Source organism: Choristoneura fumiferana, chromosome 24 (assembly GCF_025370935.1).
Source record: "Choristoneura fumiferana chromosome 24, NRCan_CFum_1, whole genome shotgun sequence".
NCBI lineage: Eukaryota > Metazoa > Arthropoda > Insecta > Lepidoptera > Tortricidae > Choristoneura > Choristoneura fumiferana.
Genome location: NC_133495.1, coordinates 14951009 through 14978811, shown reverse-complemented (window position 1 = coordinate 14978811; position 27803 = coordinate 14951009). Strand labels below are relative to the sequence as shown.

At 40.7% G+C, this 27803-nt stretch overlaps 3 protein-coding genes across 8 annotated transcripts in view; 1 reads left to right on the top strand and 2 right to left on the bottom strand.

Moving 5' to 3' along the window:
- The window catches only part of LOC141441437 (coactosin-like protein), a 57585-nt gene extending 48971 nt beyond the window's left edge, over window positions 1-8614 (top strand). For both annotated transcript variants that reach the window (XM_074106177.1, XM_074106176.1), the window contains exon 5: window positions 7935-8614. In XM_074106177.1, coding sequence (XP_073962278.1) covers window positions 7935-8051 — 117 coding nt within the window. In that variant the 3' untranslated portion in view covers window positions 8052-8614. The remainder of the gene's footprint in view (window positions 1-7934) is intronic.
- Window positions 6-7923, bottom strand: Orc5 (origin recognition complex subunit 5). Its single transcript, XM_074106173.1, has one exon. The coding sequence runs from the start codon at window positions 5063-5065 to the stop codon at window positions 3677-3679; it is 1389 nt and encodes a 462-aa protein (XP_073962274.1). The 5' UTR covers window positions 5066-7923; the 3' UTR covers window positions 6-3676.
- Window positions 8615-8652: 38 nt separating the features above from the next.
- On the bottom strand, window positions 8653-25923 carry grsm (probable aminopeptidase NPEPL1 granny smith protein). Of its 5 annotated transcripts, none has more exons than XM_074106170.1 (12): window positions 25720-25923; window positions 23514-23677; window positions 21687-21875; window positions 21203-21368; window positions 20901-21070; window positions 20134-20361; window positions 19139-19284; window positions 17536-17600; window positions 17058-17149; window positions 15921-16097; window positions 12081-12191; window positions 8653-11099 (listed from the first exon to the last, which is right to left on the bottom strand). In XM_074106170.1, the coding sequence occupies exons 2-12, from the start codon at window positions 23667-23669 to the stop codon at window positions 10998-11000; spliced, it is 1602 nt and encodes a 533-aa protein (XP_073962271.1). In that variant the 5' UTR covers window positions 23670-23677; window positions 25720-25923; the 3' UTR covers window positions 8653-10997. The 5 variants fall into 5 exon arrangements, with proteins under 5 accessions (XP_073962271.1, XP_073962269.1, XP_073962270.1 ...); XM_074106168.1 differs by lacking the exon at window positions 25720-25923 and adding an exon at window positions 25544-25653; XM_074106169.1 differs by lacking the exon at window positions 25720-25923 and adding an exon at window positions 25544-25653 and having other exon boundaries at window positions 20901-21067.
- Between the last annotated feature and the right edge of the window lie 1880 nt (window positions 25924-27803).

The window sequence follows — 27803 nt, the reverse complement described above, 5'->3', positions numbered from 1 at the left end:
CAGTATTAGAGTAGCTACGATACTCTGCTATGTCGAAGAAGAGCTGGCCGACGCCGAGGTAGTACTATTAGTTATTCTATGGCGAGGCTGGATTTATGGGAGGATTTTTATTCGACTGGATGGCAAACGAGCAAGTGGGTCTCCTGATGGTAAGAGATCACCACCGCCCATAAACATCTGCGACACCAGGGGTAGTTTGATGTTCAAAAAAGTCCTTTTCCAAATTAGAAATTAGGATTTTCTGAAGCTTGATAGTCCTCAACAACTTGCATTTCGTATTTAATATAATTTTACGTTAGCCAAAACGGAACAGTAGAATTTTCCGTAATTAAGAACTGACTAATAGTGCAATAATTTAACATAGATAAACATCACTGTTGATTAGATTCCGAATCAATTTAGAACATCCTGTCGGTTTAATCAAGATAGCGCATGTGCATTAAGTACTTATCTTTGTGGAGGTGATGACGGTTTATTTAGTTATTTTAGTAAATTACTAGGTATACCTACTCAGTCACTGTCAACTCATGCATTGAGTTCGCGGTCAGCTTTTCGTGCAAACTCTCCTTGACGATGAACCACGGATTGGTTCGAAACATGTCGTTTGTTCATTGCGCGGCCGCGACGGTCGCCGGTAACTAGTTACCTGCCAGAACACGTAATGGACAGAGAAAAAGCTCACTGTAGCCGTCCTGGGCTGGGTTAGGCTCGGCCCGCTTCCACCAGAGATGTGCGGGGATGGGATTTTTCATGAACCAATAGAAGCACTGCATTTACCTCGCCTCGCTCCGCTTAGTTATTTCCTCTAAGACAGGGGTCTTTGACTCAAGGGCCACACTGCACTATACTATGTTCCATCCTTTGTCGACCGCTTTCAGAAGAAGCGACGCGAATTTACAGATTCATTGGACGGGCCTTTGCATCCAGAGACGTGGTTTCAGTGCAAGGGAGAGTGTAATTTCTGTCTGTAGTGTGGTGTATATATCTGAGGCTCCCCATGAGGCTGACATAGTCATATTTGGTGTGCTAAAGCCTCGTTAAAATATTAGGAGCAAAAAAAAACCTTTGTACCATATTTTAAGTGAAATAAAATTATTTGTATTTGTATTTGCACTTAATGTATGGGCCAAGACTTTGGCTGGTCATGGGGGTACATTAGTTAAGTAGACTTAGGGGCTGTTTCACCATCCATTGATTAGTGTTAACCGACGGTTAAATGTGATGCCGTCTCTGTCTATTTGAACAAAACAAATAGAGACGTCATCACACCTAACCGCCAGTTAACACTAATCAATGGATGGTGAAACAGCCCCTTAGAATCGAGTTCTAATGCACATTATAGTTGTGTTTTGTCCCTTTTGAACCTGTTTTGTCCTGTTTTTGCCAATTTATATACCTCTGTATCATAAGTACCTATTGTTTTCCATATCTAACCTTTGCCAAAAGCTGTTATTTATTTACAAAAGTAATTAATTTGTGATGATTATTTTGTTTGTTGTTTAATTAGTTGAAAGACGATGTATTATTGCTGTTAAAGTGCCTTAGTCTTTAGGGGGTACCTAGATACGAGTAACGCGTAAGGAACGCACTTGGTGTTAATTATGTTCATGAGTGGCTATCTATGATCATTGCTAAAAACTGATATCCACAAAAGAATTCTAATGGGTTTTTTTTAGAGATGTGCCGACTAGTCGCCGACTAGTCGGGAAAGCCGACTATCCGGCCACTTTCGTAGTCGGCGACTAGTCGGCGAATAGTCGGCAAAAAGCGCCGACTATCCGGCTTCTTACTTTGTACGTATATTTTAATAAAATATTTATTTTCATGTAGGTATAGGTACACAGAGGGGGAATCACATTACCTATATAAAAACCTGAAGCTGTTAATTTTTGTAGTATTTACTGTTTTTCCTTGCCCACACGAGAAATTATATTTTGGCATTAGTTATACCTACATGACTTTACGGGAATCATTGTCTAATTGTTCATAAAGTCCTTACACGAGACTTTCTGTTTGACATCATCATGTCAGCCGAAAGACGTCCACTGCTGGACATAGGCCTCCTCCAAGGCTCTCCACTCAGACCGGTCTTGTGCTTTCCGCATTCACCGCGATCCCGCGATCTTAACCGGGTCATCGCTCCATCTTGTTGGAGGCCTACCGACACCTCGTCTCCCGGTCCGCGGACGCCATTCGTGAACCTTCTGATCCTATCGGCCATCAGTTCTGCGAGCAATGTGCCCTGCCCACTGCCACTTTAGTTTCGCAATTCTTCGGGCTATGTCGGTAACCTTAGTTTTACTGTGGATATCATCATTTCGGATTCTATCCCGCAGAGAAACCCCGTGCATAGCCCTCTGAGTGACTTTGAGCTTCCTCATGAGGCCCATCGTTAGCGACCACGCACGTCTCAGATCCGTAAGTCATCACGGCAACACACATTGGTCAAAGACTTTTGACTTCAAACACTGCGATAAATTGGAAGAAAAGACACTGCGAAGCTTCCCGAACGCTGTCCAGCCGAGTCTGATTAGACGAGTGATCTCTTTCTCGAAATTGGATCTACCTATCTGGACTGTTAGTCTCAGGTATACAGTTGTCAACAACTTCGAGCGCAGAGCCTCTGATTATTACGGAAGTTGGCACAACATGGACATTGTCTATGTTTATTTTCAGGCCAACTCGGTCGCAAACTGCTGAGGTCGGCGAGCATAGCACTGAAGTCCTCCATGGTCTCTCAGCCATGACCACAATATCATCGGCGAATCGAAGGTGATTAAAGTACTCGCCATTAATGTTGATGCCTTGTCCTTCCCAGTTCAGAATCTTAAAAGCATCCTCCAGTGCAGCAGTGAACAGTTTCGGAGAAATCACATCTCCTTGTCTGACTCCCCGCTGCAGAGGAATAGGCGTCGTGCTCTAGTCCGGTAGTCGAACGGACATAGTGGCGTTTTCGTACATACACTTCAAAACTTCGATATACCGGTAGTCAACTTGGCACCGCTGGAGAGCCTGCAGCACAGCCCAAATCTCGATCGAATCGAAGGCTTTCTAGTAGTTTACAAATGCAAGGCAAAGGGGGAGGTTTTACCCTTCGGTCTTCGGTATAACCTGCCGCAACGCATGTATGTGGTCTACGGTTCTATAGCCTTTTCGGATGCCGTTCTTTTTGACATGATTAATTTTTTTTTTTTTTAGCTCTTTCACTTTAATGAACAATAATAGTAGGCATTATTTTTACACAATATTTTTTTCACAAAAACACCGCTTTGTTAGATACAAAAGCAAAAATCTAGAAATAAAATAATACAAATAAACTAAAATAAACAGGTTCCGAGACGCTTACAGGCGTCGGTTGCGACTTGCGCCCAAATCAGCTGGTTAACAAAGCGTCACGGAAATCCCCAAAACTGTGATCGGCTTGGCCGACTAGTCGGCCGATTAGTCGGCTTCTTTACAACCGACTAATCGGCTAGTCGGCTAGTCGGCCAAAGTCATGATCGGCACATCTCTAGTTTTTTTCGAAATCCCGTTATTTTAATTCAACTGCTTCATCAGCAGTGTACTAGTATGTAGTAATTAAAAGTAAAGGCCAGTAAAATATAAAACGATAAAATGAATAAAACAGTGTATAATTAATAAAAATAAATTAAAGTTCATACAAAGTTGAGTTGGTTTACATAAAATCATACAAATACTTCCTAACATTGAACCCCACAGTCTGAGCTACGGCCGAGATAAAATCATAGCTCACAATGCATTTGTATTTCGCTGTATCTAAATCAATTTCTTTGCTACCAGCAATTAACTTCAACTCCACTAGAGTAGCAATTTGAGCTAATAAATTACTAGTTAAACCGATCTTTTCCTCTAAAATAGCGTAGAAGATAGCTAGAAGTCTGTCAAGCGTGAACACTTTTGGTCCCAGTTGGGTATTTAATTTCTCTGTAATTTTAGCTTTGGCTTTAACCTGTTGCAGTCTCTTGCGTTGTTTGCCGTGGTTCTTCATAAATAGACGTTTGTCTTCTTTCGGTGGATTGTAGCTGGCCAGATAAGCAGCTATTAGAAGGAACTTGGCATAGTATGGAAGCTCGAAGCTCTGAGCAAATGTTTTAGTCGAAGTAAGCTCTTCTTTTAAAGTGTTCTCAAAATTATAGATTCGGTGTTCACAGTGATTGTTCTCTTTATCTGGAGATGGTACGCTGGGTGTAGATGTACTTATTCGAAGATACAAAAGTTCTAAGCTAGTTTTAAGAATCGGAGAAATGTGTCGCCATAATTTGGCAAGGTCTGTCGCTTTTATTTCATTTTTTATTATTGGCTCACAGTATTTCAAGAAGTTTACTCTCGCCATGTGCTGCAATTCAATTAAGTCTCGACACGGTCGATAGAACACGCTCAGGAACGCGTTTAAATAGTTTGCAAACAACTCGGGTTTCTCTAATTCTATTTGAATATCTGCATCAACATCGTAATTAGTTAATAATTGGTGTATGAACGATTTTTGATACAGAAATATTATTTTAAACAGCTCCTCTTTGTTATAATTGTTGAAATAAAGCGTAATAGGTTCGCGAACACCCATTTTGAAGTAGAAATTCTCATAAACTAAATGTGTTATGAATACAGTGCAGATGTTGAGGTTACATAGTTCTCGGAGTCTTAAAAACGCGCTCATGATACTGTGGTCCATTGCTCGCAGCCTCTCCGCCTTATCGAACGTTATTACAATCGGCTGGTAACGACTTTGTTTACTTCCGATTCGATTAAGCCCGTTGACAAGTTCTTGCATTGTGTCGCATTTAGTTTGCTCCTCGTCGTCCGCGAAGCCACATAGGATGCTCTCGTAAATTATTTTAGGGGCGTAACACTCGATACAGTTAATAACGACGTGTTTATAACCCAAATGCCGGAGGACGCTATTCACACACAAGCTTTTCCCCGTGGCCATACTTCCGCTTACGAACAGCGCGCATGGCAACGGCTCGTCGTAATCTCCAAAGAGATTAAACAGCTCGTTTAACTGGTTTTCTCTGCACGGCACTTTTTTGTATATTTCTTCCATTTTGCAATCGTTTATAGTAAATAAAATAAAACAAGTCGTCGGTTAGCGGAAGCCCGCTATTAATTTGACAGATGATCATGACGTTTGAAGCGTTTCGTTTTGTTATTTTGCGATTACGGTGCGGTGCGGTCGAGACGATTTTTACGCAAACGCAAGCTAAAACAGCACTTTTTGTTCCATTTACATACTGCCAGACTAGTGAAGATTTCGAATATACCTCATACAGGTCGATTCACAAGAGCTGAGGGCCTACTCTGAAGTCCGAAAATCGAAGTTCGTACCGTACCGCCTCTCTTGCTCTCGCATTAAATAGTATAAGTGTCAGAGGGACCGAGCGACACGATCTTCGATTTCCGAATTTCGTAATAGCCCTGGTGGCACGAATGGATGATGATGTCCTCCATGTCGTGTCCGACAAAGGCGAACGAATGGATCGAATGCGTAAATCAAAGAGAATATAACCACTACGTTTTAGAGTGAATGAAAGTATCCGTGTATTAACTATTTTAATCATTACATAGACTAATAATACACTACATTTGAATACACTTCTAAAATGAAAATGAAAAGATTTATTCTCACAATTAGGTAATATGAAAATGTCATACATATATCATTTTTCCTACAAAAATGTCTAAGTGACATTACTTTCGTTCAATCCATTCGTGCCCTCTTGTGAATTAATCTAAGGTGCTTTGGGGTAATTCCACGTGGATTTTTGATGAGTTGACATGACGTTTGTAATTTCGTTAATTACTCCGAGTTGGTACATTATATTTAAAGTCTTAGGATATTTCTGTCGTTTCCACTAATCGATCTTATATACTATATAAAAAAGTTCCTCAAATATGATCGATTTATGGAAATATTGGTATTCAAAAACTAGTTCTTATTTTTTTTGCACAGGGGCTATTTCGGAATATAGCGGGGTTATTCTGTGTGTTATTGAAAGGTGGACTTTATTATAATTTGGCTCAAGGTTCATATTTCTTTTTAGGCTGAAATTACCCCATTCATTTTATTTTTTATTTCGTTAGTAATATCCACAGTTACAGATTTTTTCAATCTCTGTATTCCGAAATAACCCCACAAACACAATGTGGTTCTCAAAATTTGCCGCAAAGGAATATTAAATCTACATACATTATAGAACAAAGCTGGATTAGTTACACCATTTATAACTCGAGAACAGCTGGACAGATTATTATGATCTTTGATGTGTGGATTGTAGAGTTTGTCTCCGCCCCGAATAGCAGAATAGGGGGAGAGGAGCGAAGCCGCGGGAATATATTAGTATTTATATAAAATAATTAGAAATGCCATATCACTTTTATATTTTGAACTAGCATTTACCCGCGGCTACGCTCGCGTGAACCTTAAACATTTCAATGAAGCAAGCAATCAAGCAAGCATGCTAGCAAGCATTTAAGCAATCATTTAAGCTAGCTTGCAAGCAAGTATGCAAGCAAGCAAGCATGCAAGCAAACATTTAAGCAAGCTTGCAAGTGAGCATGCTTCGCTCGCGTGAACCATAATCATTTCAAAGAAGCAAGTATGCAAACAACTAAATAAACTTTATGCTACATCGTTTTGATAGCCGAAGTATCAGGTACGCTACCCTGTTCGACACACTGGAGATCTTTTTAATGTTGTTAGAGAGGGATCTATTAACAAGGAACCCTACGCCACCCTGTGATGTTTGATCATCCTCGCGGAAGTACAGAAGGTGGCCCGAGTCTAAGATGATGGTGCCCTCTCCCTCTCTTTAACTCCTGAATATGCCACCTTATGTTCTCCAGCTCCACTTCCAACTGCGCTAGAAGAGTCCTAAAAGTCCGTCCGTTCTACGTAGCCAGGGTCAGTTTACTTAGGTAGCCTTGAATCGACCGGGATTCTTAGCATCCTCTGCCCCACCGTTACCATGAACGCTACTATGGCAAGGAATAGCAGGGCGACCGGGAACTGGGGGCCATCTCTTTGCCGTGCGCTTCATTCTGGTAGGGGTTTGCCCATAATCCCCACACTGGGCATGCGAGTTGGCGATCGTAGGGCACAGTTTATTGCACAGCCGATGCTGCAGCCCATCCGGGGCCCGGGGACTTAACTGTGCCGATTTTGGCTGCGCTATGCCGCAATCAGCCAGCTGCCAGAGCCCAGTCTGTCAGACGGCAGGGTGCACCACGGGCAGTTAAGGTTGGCTTGGGGTCCATAGATGGAGGTTGGCCCTTACACCACAAATAAAAAAATGTAAATCTTGAAAAGTTGAAAGTTTGAATACCTCAGACAATTACCATACTAAAGTAAGCTGGGGTTATTTCGGGAATCACTTCACTGGAATAACCCCTAAAGGGGTAATTCGGGAAAAAAATTTAAACTATAGCTAGGCCTTTTTAGACTGACACAGTCATTCGCAAAAAACGATTATTTGTCATAACATTAATAGTTCAATCTTGTAACTTATCAGGTTTTAGAGTTAGCGGTGTTGGGGTTATTTCGTATTTAACTTTTTGGCACGAAAATGCACTCGACCCAAAAAAATATATATTGCACGTCCAACCAATGTCAGCGCCTCGCATCATCTGGAGAGACGCGAGGAGCGGTAAATGGGGCGTCCATTTAAGTGCTGCCAGTGGTTAAACATCAACACGTTTAGGAGATATTTTAAATAAATGGAATAACCCCGTTTACAGAATTACCCCAAAGCACCTTATACTGTATTCATCATATAATAAGTACTAAAATGTTGTCTGCTTTGTAATTATTTGTCATATGCGACAAAATTGTTACTAACCTACGGGGAAACGACTAACTTCGAAAAAAAAAATGCCGTGCTTCATGAAGCACTTATAATTTCTTTTGTCGTTTACAGAATTTCGCAGTGGAACTGCAGCTGGAGAGCCAATCTGAAATAGACATCGATCAATTCAAGGACGCCCTGAACAGGGCGGGGGGCGCTAACTACGGCACCGGTATTAGGGACTTATGAGTCGCCTAAAATAACACCGCAAGCAACACCGATTAAGAAAAAAAACCGCGTTTCGTTATCGCTTGGTATTTTTTCGTAATCCCCCACGGGGAGTTTTTTTTTCTATTTTAAATCAGGGCGTCATTCGCCCAAAATTTTATTTTCAGAATTAGTCATGTGCTTTGTTTTTTTTTACACAATAATTAGTCATCTATAAACATTTATTTATTTCGCATGATCTACTTTTTTAGGTGTAATTTTTATAAATTAGAAAGCATATCGAACGCGTAACAGCGCGGTATAATTTATTTAAACAAGTCATTGTGCAATTACTCGATACTTCGGTATTTATTATGTAAGGTACTTGCCAAAAAAATTAGGAAATGTTGCCATGTAGAAGGCGCGTAAGTGCATTTATTTTTTGTCTACTTTGTATGTACTGAACATGTCTAAATTTTACATAGTATACAAAATTCGGATTTTATGGGCTTTTATACCTATACATTGATTAGTGTTATATCATTATTATTGGTAAACCAACTGAAGTAAATACAATTAACCAAAAATAAATCTTTTTCATTTCATCTTGCCTTTAGTTTTAAAAATAAAACAATCTTCTGTATTTTCACCTTTATTTAAAAAATTGTAGCACAATTACTTCGGTCATTGCTTAACATAATATGTATGAAAACTACCCCCAACAATTGATATTTATTATTATTTAATGGCTTACTGATTTGGCTCTATCGAACACATTTTGCACTTAATACTAAATTATTGCATGGTATTATTGTGGTGACCTAAAGTAAGTGAGACTGCCTTAATTTTTTTTTAATTGACCTACCATTATAAACAATCAATTATGAATGAGTGATCAAGGTAATCTAAGTAAATGAATTATTATTATACAATTATTTTTTCTACTAGAAGTTCCGGACAGTTTCGCTTGATAGCGGAGCTTCTATTTCTCGACGGTTTGCCTTTCTAGAATCGGAAACTACCTAAATAACTTGACCTAATTAGTGTCTTTTAGTGGACAAGTGTATGAATGCGAAAAATTATATATATTATATAACAAATCTTTAACATTATAAAAGCAAAAATTGTATGGAACTGTCAGTCAAAATTAAATCTGGAACGTCAATGTTACGTCAAGACATGAAAACTATATAATACATACTGCTGTTAAAAAATAAGGCAGTCACTGATTAATTAATTAATTACATCATTAATGGCAACAATTAACAACACATATTTGTATTCAAGTGTAAGTAATATAAAAATAACGAATAGAAAAAAAATATCATCATGAGCTTAACTATGCGTTCTGCAAACACAAGAGATGTGCGAGGAACACGTCCACCAATATTAAAGCCATTTTACTCTCTTATCTTTTTTTTATGGCTTGTGTCTGATTGGACAGTTTTACCAGCGTCAAGGTTGAGAGATACCCCGCTAATCTTGCCACCAAACACAGAATGAACACACACACATAGACATGCCTAAAATAACGTTTTTCTATTAACTGACATGTGTTTAACATATGTTCAACGCTTGTCTAAATTTCTAAGGTAACACGCGGTAAGTATACCACAAGAAATTTAAAAAATGTCTAAAATGACACTTATGTTAAACAAATGTTCCGTGGTTGTTAATTGTGTATGGTAACATGGTTAGTACTTGCATTAAAAATAATCTAAACATACTAAAATCAGAGCCACAGAAAGAGCGGTCACTATTAATATTTTATTATTAATAATATTACCGATGCACAGTTACATCGGTACCCATGACTATTTCTTTTCTTCATGTCTGGCAACATTTTTATCTGTCAAACAAGTTCGGTTAATTCTGACCCCGACTAGATTGTACAAATTGGCTAATAAACGTAAGAATAGCTTGCCAGGCTTCATTAGCATTAAAAAGAATATGACAGTTCATTTTTTTTTCTTAATTCATCCGTTTGTACAGGAAGGTCCGGGACCATAGCATTGCCTCGTCATCAGCTAATAACTGACCGCCCAGTCTGTTATTGGTTGACGTTTGCATAGATACAAAAGTTATGTACATAACTACATAAAAAATTAATTCTTAACACTATTGTTAGAAAAATTAACTAAATTAGCTAAACAATTCAAAGTAAATGTGCATGATGTATGCATTGTGAATATTATGCGTATTCCATTATCAAGGCATCGTTTGTATAGTCCATTATTTTAGGTTTCCTGTTATTCAAGGAATGTTGATGATATTGTAATATCGCGTTATAACGTGCAACTTATATGCTCCGTTACCATCAGCGATGTGCAAGGATTGTGTATTTCATGAACCTATAGAAACTGATGAGAGTTTCTATGGGCGTGCACACGAAATACAGGGTCGGTATTTCCATGTAAGTATTATCCGGGACGGTAAGTAGTGTCACCCTAGCTAATCACAAACATCAATGGGTGAAGACCAAAAAGTTGCACACCTTAACGCATGTAGTTAGAATTGCTATTATTTTTTCCATTGTGACTCGAAAATTATCCATACAAATGTACACCCCAAAGTAAGTTGACAAACGGACCTCACGTCACGATATTAGCGCCAACTGACGCCCGGCGAAGCGGTTGGAGAACCTGACTACGAAGCTTGAGGTCCCGGGTTCGATTCCCGGCCGGGGCGAATATTTGTATGAATAATACGAATGTTTGTTCTTGGGTCTTTGATGTTTAATATGTATTTATCTATAGAAGTATGTTTGCCTAGTATGCATAGTACAAGGTTTGCTTAGTTTGGGACTAGGTCAATTGGTGTCAGGTGTCCCATGATATTATTATTATTTATTATTAACCAGCTTTTTCACATAAACCTATTGTTTTCTTCGCCTCTCCTAAAATAATGGAGTATACAATCTCACACCGCCTCCAGTCGTCAGCCATCAGTTCATCAGACGTCACGTGCAGGTCGTCCGTCAGCCGGGCATCAGAGTTCTGGAGGCGCGAGCGCCTGTAGCAGCTTGTTCTGGGTGCAGTTCCCGAACAGTACAGTCAGCAGCGCCACTCCGTAGCCCGTTGCACGCTCGCCCTGGCGTAACAATAATGGTTAGAACGTTTTAGGACGTTAAAAAAAAACCTTTTCTTTCAAAATCTCTGTCATACTTTTATGAGTCAGTTTTGTTTTTACAGGTGGTAGGACCTTGTGCAAGGTCCGCCCGGATTGCTACCACCATCTTGCTCGCTAATACTGCCGTGAAGCAGCAGTGCTTGCACTGTTGTGTTTCGGCGTGGAGAGTAAGACAGCCGGTGAAATTACTGGCACTTGAGGTATCCCATCTCAGGCCTTTAGGTTGGCAACGCGTCTGCAATACCCCTGGTGTTGCAGATGTTTATGGGCGGTGGAGATCTCTTACCATCAGGAGACCCACTTGCTAGTCGAATTAAAAAAAAGGCGCCCGACCGAGGGTATGGAAAAAGTCGATTTGAATCTACTGTGGATCGCGGTTCGCGTGATCGATGGTAACTGAGCTATCTGTTTACACTCTCGTGGCGAGTTCAGTTGTCTTTGAGTTTACAACCTGCGCAGCACAAGGTTCAAACTCGAATGAAGCGAGAGCGCGAATGTAAACACCAAGCTCGCGTTCGTCGCGAGGTCCTTTGACTCGTGTCCAAAATTGCTCCGGACGCGAGCGCAGCGAGGGGCGAGGCGAGGCGCGCGCGTCTTGTCACACTCACTCCTCCTCGTGTCGCGACTCGTACGCGAGTGTAAATGCGGCATTAGAGTAGAGTGTAGCATCAAGTGCATCAGGTCGTTTACCTTTACTTGCCCGAATTTCACTTGCCATACCAACGTTTGCCATAAAATATATAGAACCGTGCTGTTTTTAGGATTTTTTTTAATGTCATCATATAGAATGCAGTAGGTAAGGTTAGGTTAGTTTAATATCAATTCTGAAGAAATTACTATTACAGAAATAAATTACTCTATGGCAAATGAAAATTCTAGAAAACGTTACATTCGGGCATATGAAATCCGGGCAAACGATAGAGTGTAGCATCAGGTACGTACGCAGTGCGCGGGCGCAGCCATGTCGACGTGCAGCCACACGCCGGGGAACTCGAAGCCCAGGTGCGCCAGGATGAACAGCCCCGCGCACGACGGCTGCGCGTTGCTGCGGTCCTGGAACACGCACGGAACTTACTGTGCTTTTGTACAGGTGACACGTACTAGGCAAAACGCGGACTGAGTCTTGCGAGTACGCGTCCACAAAAATACTAGATCCAAAGGCTAGGTCCACGAGTATCTATGAGTACTTAACTCAATGAGGGCTATCGTTTTTTGTCTCACTAGATGGCGCACTGTTGCGTGAGGTTTTTAAGTATGGCTCTCAAAGTCTGTTATTACGGGCGTGAAAACAAAGTTTAGATTAAAATCATATTTAATACGCCTTAAAACCGTACCATAAAAATATCCAGCAACCACAGTGTTGCTTAGTCCCGTTTTGTTCGGAAAAAAAGGGAGGACAAAAGTTTCCAAAAGGCAAAACTGTCTCAAAACACAGACATTCATTGCTCCGGAACGCATATTTGCCATATTTAATTTCAGATATTGCAAAATATTCACAAAATTATTCTAATTATAAATAAACCCGCGTAGCTCACCCAAAAACTATTGACAATTCGGATTCGAATTTGACATTTCGGAGACCTCACGCTACACTAGCGCCTCTAGCGGCGAATTCATTCGCGATAGCCCTCATTGACTCATTGCGTAAACAAAATGATTCCCGTAAATGCGCTCCCGTGATTGCGTATACACCGTACTAGTTTCAGTAGTTTTACGAATATCGAACTACAGAATTCACGTCACAGTTCAGTCTTCACACTTCATATTTTTTTAATTTTAACTTTTATTAAATACCGACTAAAAACTTCCCTTCGTACTTCATACGGGCTTAGGACTGTCAGCAATTTTTATAGATTTTTCAATTAAAAAGTGTACATAACAGCTTGTTTTCAAGTTGGCGGAACGTTGTCAGCCGCCGTACTCCTAAATACTCGTACGCTAAAAGAATCGCGGGCGGGAACGCGTACTCACGCGTCCAAGCCAAAACCTATTCCAGTAAATACGTCTCACCTCTAGTGGTTTTATAGTAATTTATTGAATCAGGCGTTAGGCGTCGTCAGGCGTTTTCGTCTCGATGTTTTAGAATGCATGGAGATAATTAGATACAACAGTATGGGGTCTATTATTAATGAGCAGGTAAATTTAGTTTCATCTCCCTTGCTACGGCTTGGATCTAATTTCAGCAATGGTAGTTAATAAAACATGCCTTGACAGTAAATAAATAAAAAATCAAGGTAGTTTTGAAGGACGGTAAAAATTTTTTATTAATAATTTGTGGTAGTTTTTGTTTTGTTTCATAAACGTATGTGGGTACTTGGGGAGTTACAGTGACAAGTTAAAACGGTGGTTGTGGTTCGTTAGTCTAACAACTGGTAGTGGTGTACGGTTGTGTCACTCTGAAGATGAGCTCTGTTTGAGTTCGAAACGCGTCAGTGTAGTGTGGTGGTGGTGATAGATGGGTTTGTGTGATTTGTGTGTGTTCTTACAGTGTGGAGGTGGAGGAACTGCATGAACACGCATATTTTGCATAAGCTTGGCTATCGTAAGGTCGCGGGTGAGCAAGGAAATTATTTTAGTTCATTGGTTTTATAGTGTTTCGCTGGCGCTGGTGGTAACGAGCGGGCCACGAGCTTTGCGTCTCTTGGAGCGTTAGGGGGCTCCTAGACGGGCCATATTTTCACTGCAATATGTGGCCGGCAACTATTGGTGTCCCTGTCTAACATGTGAGTAAGAGAGGGACACCAATTGTTGCCGGCTACAAATTGCAGTGAAAATATGGCCCGTCTACAAGCCGCTTTACATATTTTTTCTCAAACATCCAAGGAAATGTCATCTTTATATTCGTGATAATAGAACGCTAAGTACGTCTTTGAATAACACTCATTGAACATTCGTTCTAATTTCAAATAAGAGGATAGTAATGGAATTTCCTACAACATTGCTGGCCACGGCCAGCAAAGAGATTGTCTTTTGTTTCAGTGGGTTTTATTTCTTTAATTGACTATCTATGGCATACTGCCAATCAGGAAAAACATAGTTTGTGAATGTGTGTTTACTTTTTAATCTCTTATTTTACTAGATTACTTAATTAGATTAAAGTGTATTCAATATAATAAACAAGGATTGATATTTATTGTTAACTAGCCTGTGACCCGTGACTCCGTCTGCGTAGAAATTTTCCGGGACAAAAAATATTCTATGTCCTTTCCCGGGACTCAAACTATTTGTATACCAAATTTCATCTAAATCGGTTAAGCAGTTTTGACGTGATGAAGTAACAAACAAACAGACTCACACCTTCGCATTTATTATATTAGTGGGATAATTTATTAAAATAACGAAATAATAAGTAATCATCGTTTTTTAAATAAATTCATCTTAAGATTTGGTGGCAAAAACATTAACCCGAACAGCTTACAAAAAAAAAGTAGATGAAAGAGTATTTTGGCGGGAATAGAAAACAAAACAAATACTTAGGTATACATAGCTTTACGGGTCGCTCTTACCACCCGCATGGATGGTAAGCGTCACTGTAAAACCACAATTACGTCGGCGTGATGGGATCAGTTCTTGGAATGGTATCACTCGAGAATACCATTAAAATTATTAAAAAAAATAGCGAGCTACGTGCGAGGCGGACTCGCGTATTAGTTCCGTACAAATTTGTAGGTAGTATGTATAGATATGCCGTGTTAGTAGAGCCCTGCGCCTATACTCGAGTCCAGTCACTTGACAGTTCATTGCACACAAATGTTGCCACAGTTACACCAGTGCTGTAATAACGACATTAAAGGTAAACCAAAAATATATGACTATTGTCAAGAGGGCGCTATTGTTTTTATTTATAAATATAAATATCACGGGACAATTCACACCAATTGACCTAGTCCCAAAGTAAGCTTAGCAAAGCTTGTGTTATGGGTACTAAGCAACGGATAAAAATATAATTATATAGATAGATACATACTTAAATACATATTAAACACCCAAGACCAAACATTCGTATTTTTCATACAAATATCTGCCCCGACACGGGAATCGAACCCGGGACCTCAAGCTTCGTAGTCAGGTTCTCTAACCACTAGGTCATCTGGTCGTCCTTTATATGGCAATAGTTCAGTATAGTTGGAACAATGACATCTTGACTTGTCTACAACGTTTACCTGTTAGCTCTGATGTGGAAAGGTTTTGTAGTGAAATAGTTTCATTCCCCAAGCGTTTTTTTTTCAGTAGTGTATTATAAACATTATTTACAATGATCCGTTGTTGACTACTAATCGTTTTGAGCATTCTTTGTTTTTGTTCAAAGAAACCGCCACAGTGACACTGACAATCATTAAAATTATTGCCAGTGTAAGAAATTAGTTCCAATGAAATTCCGCAACATGGCGAATAGTCATATATTTCTGATCAGGCTTTATTTTTTTTTAATACGAACTAAAATAATAATAAAAGAAATCTTTTATTTGAAAGATTTCGAAAAATTTTGAACATCGGTAATGACGCCATCCGCTATTTTGTTTTATTGTCATTTCTTAAATGTCATTCTACTTAATTGCCACATTTTCGTTACGTTATATATTTGTTGTTATCCTTTTCGTCGTTTTCAGGCCTAAAGCTATGAAAATAAAGTCCAAAAGTGACAATCCGCATCTACCGCAAGTTTATATTCCTATGCCTATATTTTTTGCTACGTCTGGTAACATTTTCAGTTGTCAATCTAGTTCTCTTGATTTTGGACTATAGTATAAGCAAAGGAAGTGTAATTTTAGGGCGACTGACCGCAACGCTGTTGCGCATGTCAGCGACGGCGGAGCTGAACTCTGGGAAGTGCAGTTCGGGCGCGAAGGGCAGCGCGTGCGCCAGGTCCCCGGCGCGCAGCCCCGCCGCCACGCAGCGCCGCTCGCACGCCGCCACGTTAGAGATCACCGCCGCGTGGTACTTGCCCGTCGCCGTGCCCTGACAACAAATATATATCATGGGACACTTGACACCAATCAGGGCTATCGTTTTTTGTCTCACTAGATGGCGCACTGTTGCGTGAGGTTTTTAAGTATGTCTTTCAAAGTCTGTTATTACGGGCGTGAAAACAAAGTATAGATTAAAATCATATTTCATCATCCTCTCAGCCTATATATGTCCCACTGCTGGGCACAGGCCTCCTCTCAGAACAAGAGGGCTTGGGCCATAGTTCCCACGCGGGCCCAGTGCGGATTGGGAACTTCACACGCACCATTGAATTGCTTCGCAGGTTTGTGCAGGTTCCTCACGATGTTTTCCCTTCACCGCAAAGCTCGTGGTAAATTTCAAATGTAATTCCGCACATGAATTTCGAAAAACTCAGAGGTGCGAGCCGGGGTTTGAACCCACGACCCTCTGTTTGAGAGGCGATAGGTCAAACCACTAGGCCACCACGGCTTAAAATCATATTTAATACACCTTAAAACCGTACCATAAAAATATCGAGCATGCCACAGTGTTGCATAGTCCCCGTTTTGTTCGGAAAAAAGGGAGGACAAAGGTTTCCGAAAGACAAAACTGTCTCAAAACACAGACATTCATTGCCCCGTAACGCATAATTGCCATAATTAATTTCAGGTAATGCAAAATATTCACAAAAAAAATCTAATTATAAATAAACCCGCGTAGCTCACCCAAAAACTATGAGATTTGACATTTCGGAGACCTCACGCTACACTAGCGCCTCTAGCGGCGAATTCATTCGCGATAGCCCTCATTGACCTAGTCCCAAAGTAAGCTTAGCAAAGCTTGTGTTATGGGTACTAAGAAACGGATGAATATATTTATATACATAGATACATACTTAAATACATCTGTTCCGACAAGGGAATCGAACCCGGGACTCTAACCACTAAGCCATCTGGTCGTCAACATATATAATATAAAAGTAGAAATTACCTGTGCTCCTGTTAGCGTGGCCACGTCTACAATGGTGTCCGCTTTGAGGTCCCTCTGCGCGTACACCACTCCGTCACTCAGCACCAGCCGCCCTACGACCAACAACACCCCATCAAATGTCGTAAACCTTTTACCCCCATTAATACATTCAATACATGTGGCAAAAGAAAGTTGACTAAGTGAATTTTTTGATGTCACTTATGTACATATGTGTCACATCAATTTTACAAAACAATCGTTAACTTAAATCATCATAATCCCAGCCTATATACGTCCCACTGCTGGGCACAGGCCTCCTCTCAGAACAAGAGGGCTTGGGCCATAGTTCCCACGCGGGCCCAGTGCGGATTGGGAACTAACTTAAATGATTTATGATAAAATGTAAATTACTGGGTAGTTTTTATCAACGAACTGAGCCATCTGTCGGAATTATCAGTAGTAAAAAATAACACGTACATTTTTAAACGTAATAGATTACCTTCAGCGTCGGTGTTGTTTATTTCGACGGTGCGCCCCGAATACAGCTGGTGGATGTCGTCGGGCCTGAAAGTAAAGGTCAGAGTCTAAATCCATAATGTTTACAAATATTATAGTTGAAATTTGGCTATACTATGAGGGTTGGATGACAATGCAAGTACATTCATAGTCGTACAGTCACCAACAGACGCCTGAGGCTTTTTTTTTTAGAAAAAAATATTTGTTTTGATTCGAGATAAATGAAGTTTCCAAAAAAAAAAAGAATTACAACATAAGTATTATTTATTTACGAATGGTTCAGTTTTATTGACCTTGCCTACCAACTTCTTTTGGAAATTGGTGTCACATAGAAAGCTAAAAAAAAAAAAAAATTTTTGGGACTGCAAACGCCGCGAGGTCCTTTTACCACGAGCTCGTCGTCTTATTTGAAACACTGCTGACGACAGTTGATTCCACAATTTCACTGTACGTGGCAGGAAGTGCCGAAGGAAACGTACAGTGATATGGTAATGTAGTCTTAATGGACGAGGTAAGGTAATAGTATTTTATGCAACAGTTGTATTGTTTAACAGGGGTCAAAAAAGGGGGTACGCCCTAATACTCCGAAATGTTTTATTCCGAATTTGCTAATTCCGATTTTCATAATTCCTAAGACATATAATTCCGATTACTTAAAAACACGAAATTTATTTTTCCGAATTTCAAAATTACGATTTTTTCAATATCCGATTTTTAAAACTCCGAAAAATGAAAAGCACGAAATGTTATTGGCCCGAAGTACAGTATTCCGATTATCAATTTTCTGAAATGACACCGTGGTTTTAATAATCGGAATCTTGATTTCGAATCTCGAATTAATATCAATCAATTTAGATAAATTAACCTGCATACTTAGGTTAGGTTAGAATTGCGACAAGGCGCGAAGCGCCATAACTGCGCGGAATAGGAGCTCCGTCAATCTTGTGTCACATTGCTGAAAATCAATAACAGTAAATACTGTTTTAGGCCAATCAAACCTACATAGCTTAAGTTAATAAGTCGGGATTTATTATTGATCGGTGCGATGATATTCGGAATTTTGAAAATAGGTATTTAGTAATCGGAATTCGTATTTTTGACATTTCGGATTATTATTGAGTGGGATTTCTTATTGTTCGGTTTATTAAAATTCGGAGTTTTGAAAATCGTAGGTAATTTTAAACATTAGGTATTTTTAATTTTCGGATTTATAAAAATCGGATTTATGAAGAATCGGAATAGTCATATTAGGAGATTTAAAACATTCGGAATTATCAAAATCAGTATTTTGAAGTTCGTGATTCCGACTTTCGGAATTTCGTTTTTCGTATTTATGTAGTGTACCCCAAAAAAGGCGAGTGGCGTGAGTTACAATGTGAGCGCAGCGAGCATCGTAAGTAGAAGACCTCATGAGCTTTTTTTGACCTACTTAATACTACTTATACAATATCGCATAAAATACTTCTTCTACGACTAGGTACTTATTAAATAAAATCCAAAATAAGAGAAAAAGAGTAAACTTTTTCATACTTAGAAATAAATATGAGAAATAGCATAAGAGTAGAAAAAAGGTGCATAGTACTGACCGGGTGGCGTCGGGCCCGACGGCGTTCTCCGCCAGACACAGCACGGCGTGCAGGTTGACGGTGGGGCGCGCGCGCACGGCCGCCGCGAACGCGCCCAGCACGCCCGCTGCGCCCGCGCAGTCGCCCTTCATGCCCACCATAGACGACTGCAGACAAACAAAAACTAGTACAATATGTTATGCCAACAATGCATATGGAATATGTTACGTGAGCTCCATGCTATGTCGACGACTTTTTTGTAGTTGAACGATTACCGCACGCAACAATCGACCTGGCTTGCTGCCAAACCAAATTAGCATTAATGCAGATAAACGCGTCAGTTAGACTTTAAAGTTGGAGAAAAGTGTCCAGAGGCAGTGGAACGGCCTTTAAAGAGGCACTTGGAGACAAGTGTCCAGAGGCAGTGGAACGGTCTTTAAAGAGGCACTTGGAGAAAAGTGTCCAGAGGCAGTGGAACGGACTTTAAAGAGGCACTTGGAGAAAAGTGTCCAGAGGCAGTGGAACGGACTTTAAAGAGGCACTTGGAGAAAAGTATCCAGAGGCAGTGGAACGGACTTTAAAGAGGCACTTGGAGAAAAGTGTCTAGAGGCAGTGGAACGGACTTTAAAGAGGCACTTGGAGAAAAGTGTCTAGAGGCAGTGGAACGGACTTTAAAGAGGCACTTGGAGAAAAGTGTCTAGAGGCAGTGGAACGGACTTTAAAGAGGCACTTGGAGAAAAGTGTCTAGAGGCAATGGAACGGACTTTAAAGAGGCACTTGGAGAAAAGTGTCTAGAGGCAATGGAACGGACTTTAAAGAGGCACTTGGAGAAAAGTGTCTAGAGGCAATGCAACGGACTTTAAAGAGGCACTTGGAGAAAAGTGTCTAGAGGCAATGGAACGGACTTTAAAGAGGCACTTGGAGAAAAGTGTCTAGAGGCAGGGGAACGCGCGTTCTACAGTAGGCATTGTCTACCGATAGAGACTGCCCTAGTCACCTGTAGTTCGCTCACTCACCCTGGCCTTGATGCTGAGGCCGCCGGTGTCATAGACGATGCCTTTCCCGACCCAGGCTACAGTAGCGTCGACGCCGCCGGGCCGGTAGGACAGCGTGACGAGCGCGGGCGGGCAGCTGGCGGCGCGGCCCACGCCGTACAGCCCGCCCATGCCGCGGGCTTTTAGCTCCTCGCCGCGGATTATGGTCGGCTCGGGCAGGTCCAGCTCTTTGGCTACCTGACAGGCTTCCTGGAAACGAAAGTTTTTAGTTCGTACATGGATTTCGAAAAACTTAGAGCTCTGCTTGTTAGGCCATAGATCAAATCACTAGGCCACCATGGTTTAAAGCCAAAGTAAGTGGTTAAAGGCGGGTACAATTATTTACAAAGTAGATACTAAATAGTGCATTTTGAGTTTTTTTTTTTTTATATTGGAGCGACGACTTGGTTAAGATCGCGGGATCGCGGTGGATGCGGAAAGCACAAGACCGGTCTGAGTGGAGAGCCTTGGGGGAGGCCTATGTCCAGCAGTGGACGTCTTTCGGCTGACATGATGATGATGATATTTTTAAAGGTTCAGTCTTTGCTCAGCAAAACGATAATAATAATAATAGAAAGGTACACCCGCCATTCTGACTCTCACATCTGACAGCGTCTTCTAATTGAAGAATTACTGTTATCCGCTACAAGGTAGCGTTAGGGTCGCCACATTGATTGACATAAGGTTGTTTTGTGTAATAGGGTAATTTGAGATTAGGCTCTAATACCCCAGAAGGGTACTGTACTGACCTCTATAAACTTGTCGACGTTCATGATATTGCAGGGCGTGTCGGCGATGCGGGCGGCGAGCCTGGTGGCGTCGGCGGCGGCCTGGATGGCGGCCAGGTCCTCGCCGGACAGCGTGTTGTCCAGCAGGGACGGGTCCACCGGGCCCACGCCTTCCTCCTCCAACTCGCCTTCTGACGGATAAACACTGTGTCAGGGGATTTATTGCTCGGGGACACATGCGGGCGGGCGCCAGCGGCCCGGGCCCCGAGCGCGTGTTGTAACGACAGCGAGCGCGCGCTCGCTATGATGCGTGAGTGAGTCACCTCTATGGTCCTCGGGCACCAGCTGTATCTCGACGGCGAGGGCGCGGGGCGCGGGCGCGGCGGCGGCGGGCGCGAGCGGCCCGGGCCCCGAGCGCGCGTTGTACTGCGGGAGGGACCGCGCTATCGCCATGGCGCTTGCGTACACGTCGCGTTTGCGGCAGATTAGCTAAGGACAAAGGCAGTCGGTTAGTTAGTTTTGGGATTTTATACTTCAGCCGGCAAAAACAGAACAGTAGAGAGTCACTATTGTCCGTCCGTCCATCATCTGTCAAAATATATTTTCTCAGGAACGGGTGGAGGAATGAAGCTGTAATTATTATCAAATAACCCTGATTACAGATGCGTGCTCAATTAGCGTTAGTACAAATCGTACAGCCGTTTTGACATTTGACACTTATTTTAGACACCTTCTCGCACTTATTTTATTTTGGAGGTAATGATTCAGTCGAGGCCTCAGCCAGCGGAGTCAGTGTCATTGACATACCACGATGACCTCGTTGGGCTGGTGCGCGCGGTGCCAGCCGCGCACGATCTTGGCGAGCGCGTGCGCGCGGGAGGGGGCCGCGTGCCGCGAGCGCCGCGCCGGCAGCGAGGCCAGCGCCGCCGCGCGCGGCCACAGCTCCACCGTCTCGCCGGGGGACGCCGTCACGCAGGACAGCCCGCGCCGCCACGCCTGGAACACGATACCAGTTTCAAGGGCGTCGCCAAGGGGAGCGCAGGGAGGGGCAGCTGCCCCCCCTGCCCCCCAGATTCTAAAAAAGTTGCCAAATGCAACCAACCAAAGTCCCAAGTCTGACTTGACTTGCTTGATTGGTCAAGGCTTCTATTACAAGTGAAAATCTTAGTGCTCCCAACTTTACCTAGAGTTCATACTTTTCTCATTCTCCCTATCAATTTGCCCCCCCCTCTGAGCAATCGGCTGGCGCCGCCCTTGATTAGTTTATGCAACTGTTACGTAATAGGGGTCCTTAAACCACGAGTGTGCTTTTATGAAACGAGCAAACGAGGCGAAACCGAGTTTCATGAAAGGATCACATGACTGTTTTAATTTAAGGTCTAATTACATACAGTTGCATACAATCAACACACATGTAAGGGCAATACCGACAGAGATAGCAAGATTCTCATAATTGTAGATGAGTGAAGGAGACAAATAAAGAACACTTCCAAGATGTCTGACTTTTAATTAAGCCACCTATCATGGCGCTGCGGACAGGATGGAAAGCATGTAAGAGGGTGAAATGTAATTGAAAATAAAGATTAAGTTTAAATTAAATTTCAAAGGGCATGTAAGGGCAATACCGACAGAGATAGCAAGATTCTCATAATTGTAGATGAGTGAAGGAGACAAATAAAGAACACTTCCAAGATGTCTGACTTTTAATTAAGTCACCTATCACACATATTATAAGTACTCTAAGATGGGTTCAGAAACCGATGACAAAGTAACATATTCATAGGTGTTTATATGTACTTAATAAACAAATTAAAACAGATAAAGGAACTATTTTTTATAAGCTTTAACCTTTGGTATCGAACACAGATCAACAGAATCCCGTTATACTGCCGGAACGTGGATCCGCGTTCAAACGACCTCACGAGATTTTTTTCTTTTCTCTGCAGCTTTTATGGATCAATAAGGTCAAGAATAGCTTACTATTTAACTCCGGAACGCGGAACCGCGTCGGCACGTAGCCATGTTGTTACTACAGTAGCCGCGGCATACCAAAGGTTAAACAACATTTTTTTTTTTATTCGACTGGATGGCAAACGAGCAAGTGGGTCTCCTGATGGTAAGAGATCACCACCGCCCATAGACAACTGCAACACCAGGGGTATTGCAGATGCGTTGCCAACCTAGAGGCCTAAGATGGAATACCTCAAGTGCCAGTTATTTCACCGGCTGTCCTACTCTCCACGCCGAAACACAACAGTGCAAGCACTGCTGCTTCACGGCAGGATTAGCGAGCAAGATGGTGGTAGCAATCCGGGCGGACCTTGCACAAGGTCCTACCACCTGCAAACCTGCTGATAATACTAAGAACCGTGTTTAGTTTCGAATTCGAATTCTCTTACGGCCAAATTATTCCAACATGCTAAAGATAATTAGCTGTACACATGAGTGTAACACCAAACTGTAGATATATTGTATATGAATACAATATACCTACATTTTGGTGTTTTAAAATTCATTATGTACATGAAATACTTAGTGTACATCTTAATTTTATATTAAATTTATTTAAAGTAGATTTTAAGTAGAAATACAACATGTATTTACACTATACTTAATATAAATTTATATCCTCACCTCCTCAGTTACACGAGGTTCCAGCTTGCACCGCACATCGTGCCAGGTCAAGGCATTGAGATGAGCCACCTGCCCCACGATGAGGGCCGGCTGCTCCTCGGGGTCAGCCGCCGACAGCCCCCAGCGGAACTTGAGACTTACACCCAAGTTCGACATCTTGCGTACTGGACATAAAAATCAAGTTAACAAATTATATATTTAAGTTGCCTGGAAGAGATCGCTCTGAAGCGATAAGGCCGCCTATTGCTTACCTCAGAAAGTCTCTGTGTATATATCTGTGTTTTCTGTACTGCTTGCTATGTGTTGGTTGGTTTATTCATCCACAACACAGAATAGCATAACAAGATTTAAAAATATACAAATACAAATACAAATAATTTATTTGTCAAACATAGGTTAAAATAGTTGGTACACTGATCATAGATTTGTATCACTATGCTGCGCCCGAGGGCATACAAATATAAATGTCTTGTAGGTAGGCACATTCAGTCATGCAGTAAACTAAATAAAGTCTAAAAAGTTGCAGAACTATCACGCATATACTCCTCCATTGAATAGTAGGCCTTACATATAATTATCATTCATTAAAGTTAAACTACAAAGTTAAAAACTATTGATACTTTACCAATCAAAATGTTTCGAAAAGAAGAAGTGAAGTAGTATTTAATGAGAAATTATATAAAATTTATTGGGATATATATATATATATATGCAGCATGCACATACCCACACACGCGCACACATATGTATACGAGTTTGTGTACGTACATACTTACATAAAACCTATATATACATGTAAAAAATACACAACAAGCAGGCCGTGTGTTATGGAAAGAAAGGGCGCTGACTCAGCAATAAAGCTGCGGAGACCGCAGCGCTGATATTCTGCCAGAACCAGTACAGAAGAGGTCTATGAAGATATGGTGCGTGCAAACACAAACAACGCGAAATACCTATCTGATATGACTCTATGTTCAGGGCTGATAGGATGTTTTTGGACACATATAGACGTCTCTCCTGTTATTTAGTGTTGTTATAGGACCGTATTACAGCTGGGCTACTACGAAACTCGAAAATCAAAGTTTGTATCGTACCGTCCCGCTGACGCTTATATTATTTAATATGAGAGTGAGAGGGATGGTACAATACGTTTTGTAGTAGCCCTGCTGGTCCATTAATTCAATAACCACCACAACCAGATTGCCTAGTGGTTAGAGAACCTGACTACGAAGCTTGAGATCCTGGGTTTGATTCCCGTGTCAGGGCAGATATTTGTATGAAAAATATAAATGTTTGTTCTCGGGTCTTGGGTGTTTAATATGTATTTAAGTATGTATCTATCTATATAATTATATTTATCCGTTGCTTAGTACCCATAACACAAGCTTTGCTAAGCTTACTTTGGGACTAGGTCAATTGGTGTGAATTGTCCCGTGATATTTATTTATTTAATAAGGGCCAAGAAATTGGCTGGAACCATTCTCGGTCTCCTACTAGTTGTTATTGTATCAGGATATAATGCCGCTCATCCCATTTTGTTGCAGGTGACTGTATATCTATTTTGCTTTTCACCCACTAGCAGAATTAGTTGTCAATTACAAGAACAAAAGCAATTAATAGGATTGTAAAGATACAATGCCGTTATGAATGCAAGTGGATGAGCTCAGTTCAAAAATTTAAACTAAAAAAGCTTTTAACTAACTTCTTACAAGTCTAACTCCACCCCCTATTATGTGGATTAACTTCAAATTTGGTATTGATGCGTAGTTTTGATGACAATGCAAGTATAAAGCTTGTATTAAAATTGTGATTTTTACAAAAACTTACAATCTCTACACTAGTAGGTAAATCTCACTGCAGATGTTCTAAGGCTGACTTATTGAACAGTTATAACCACTTAACACGGCATACTGCCGCATAGTAACTAACCTCATTTAAATAAGCGAAAGCAAACAACATTATACACAGATATCAAACATTATAACGGCCACATCTAAAAATAGGCACTCAATTTATAAAAGTCCATTCACCTGAAATTAACACAGAGCATTGTTTAAACGCAGTTGCATGTAAACCTATTGTTCTTAAGATTAACATGATTACTTATATAACACTAGAATATGTCATTAAAATCAAAACAAACAATAAAAATAGTTACAAAGAAATCGACGCGCGCTAACTTTAAAACCAATCACAAACTACTTACCTTAAAAGACTAACGCCTAAGACCTATTCAGGATGGCTCTGCATTTAATATTGTTTTTGTTCGATTAATACGTGTGTCACGATCGACACATAAATTAGAAATTTTGAGAGTGCATTTATTAAAAGAACTATCCCTTTCTTCCAACAGAATCTAATCTACAACCACACACAACTTGCCAAATCACTGTCAGTGTTGCCAACTCCTAGAAACTCGAGTCGCTAAACTCAAAATCAAAAGTCGCTAGAAATTAGTTCCACTAGAAGGGCTACTACGAGACTCGCAAATCGAAGCTCGTATCGCACCGTCCCTTTCACCCGCGTATTAAACGACATAAGCACCAGCGGGACGACAACATACGAAGTTCGAGTTTTGAGGGCCGGTGCGATACGAACAACGAACTTCGATTTGCGAGTTTCGTGATAGCCCATCTGGTGGTCAGCAGTAGGGCTACTACGAAACTCGAAACTCGAAGTTCGTGTCGTGCGGTCTCTCTGACACTTATACTATTTAATACGAGAGTGAGAGTGATGGTACGATACGAACTTCGAGTTTCGAGTTTCGTAGTAGCCCTGCTGCTGAAAGGTTGGAATACGAAAAATAAAACTTTTTTTATTCGAATGGATGGCAAACGAGCAAGTGAGTCTCCTGATGGTAAGAGATCACCACCGCCCATAAACACCTTGAACACCAGGGGGATTATAGATGCGTTGCCAATCTAGAGGCCTAAGATGGGATAAGTGCCAGTAATTGCATTGGCTGTCTTACTCTCCACGCCGAACCACAACTTAAATTAAAATATTGCCGAATTCACTGAAATCGATTTGAATATATAGGTATTTTTTAAATAGCTAAAGCTAGAGCATAAACGAATAGTGCTTTAATTATATAAAGTTTAAATTTGGTGCGCAAGCGCGTTTGTCGCTTTCCATCTCGGCACTGTATTCTGTCTCCGTCGTCAAGTTGACAAAAAATTTGTCCATTATTGGTCCTAGAACTGTTTAAATTTGTATTCCAAAAGTCGCCCGATAAGTCGCTAAACCATTTTTATCGTCATAACTTTTTTTTGGTCGCTAACTTTTTTTTTCATTTATTTATTTAAGAAATAAACAGTCATTTACATAAATTGGCTTAATGTCTATTTCTTATAAACTAGACCTGGAGTTTCCTTAAAGTACAATAATACTGTATGTAGGTATACTAACAAAATTAAATTAAATTACAACACTATAACAGAATAAGAACATGTATATTTCTTAATGGTTTTAATATTTCAAAAAGAGGAAAAACTAAACATTAATGTAGAAAAAGTGAGTGGCTACCAGAAAAAAAAAATAAAGCGGAAAATTGCAATTGAAAAGGTCAATGTTTTTAAGTTTTTCATTGTCATTAAATAGCTTACACGCACGCCTCAAAAATGTATTTTGTGCATATCGTGTTCTGTAATGCGGAATCGAAAACAAACATTTTTTCCGACATTGGCGCGGACTTCTATTGGGAACTCTAAAATGGATTTGATGAAGAAGTGAGGGGGAATTTAAAATATTATTTAAAATTTTATACAGCAAAACTGAGTCTGCACAGTCTCGGCGGAAATGTTTGGAGTTTATGGTGAGCAAGTGAATCCTTATAGCTAGTGTGCGTATATAATCTACTTTGTTACTTAAGCAAAAGTCGTCAATTCTAGCGACAAAGTAGCTAAATTGGCAGCACTGATCACGGCATTGAAAGAAAGCGTTCGGAAATTGAAGGAAAGCATCAAACAAAACGTCACCGTTGCTAGTAGGTGCTAGTAGTAAGTAATTTTATTTACCGATGTATTCACTACGTAAGTATTATAATAAAATCTAAGAAATATAAAATATGTGTACTTTGTTGCGTTGCGTATTTTTCTACATATACTTATTGAATCAGTAAACGCTAATGCAAAGACGACCCTATTTTTCGTGTACACTGTAACATGGGTGGAGGAGAACTATCGCTAGATGGCGTTAATATCGACAAATTCATTTTAAGTATATGGTTCTCCGGGTTCATCTCTCCTCCCCAGGTATACTAGCGCCAACTATGATACTCATAGCATAGCA

Excerpts from the sequence above, each read along its gene's own strand:
- Orc5 (XM_074106173.1), bottom strand. The coding sequence starts at position 5,065 with ATGGAAGAAATATACAAAAAAGTGCCGTGCAGAGAAAACCAGTTAAAC.
- grsm (XM_074106168.1), bottom strand. The coding sequence starts at position 25,610 with ATGTTAATCTTAAGAACAATAGGTTTACATGCAACTGCGTTTAAACAA. Across the intron at positions 21,876-23,513 it reads AACCTCGTGTAACTGAGGAG|GCGTGGCGGCGCGGGCTGTC; the intron begins GTGAGGATATAA and ends ATCGTGTTCCAG. Across the intron at positions 16,098-17,057 it reads CCACGCTAACAGGAGCACAG|GGCACGGCGACGGGCAAGTA; the intron begins GTAATTTCTACT and ends ATTTGTTGTCAG.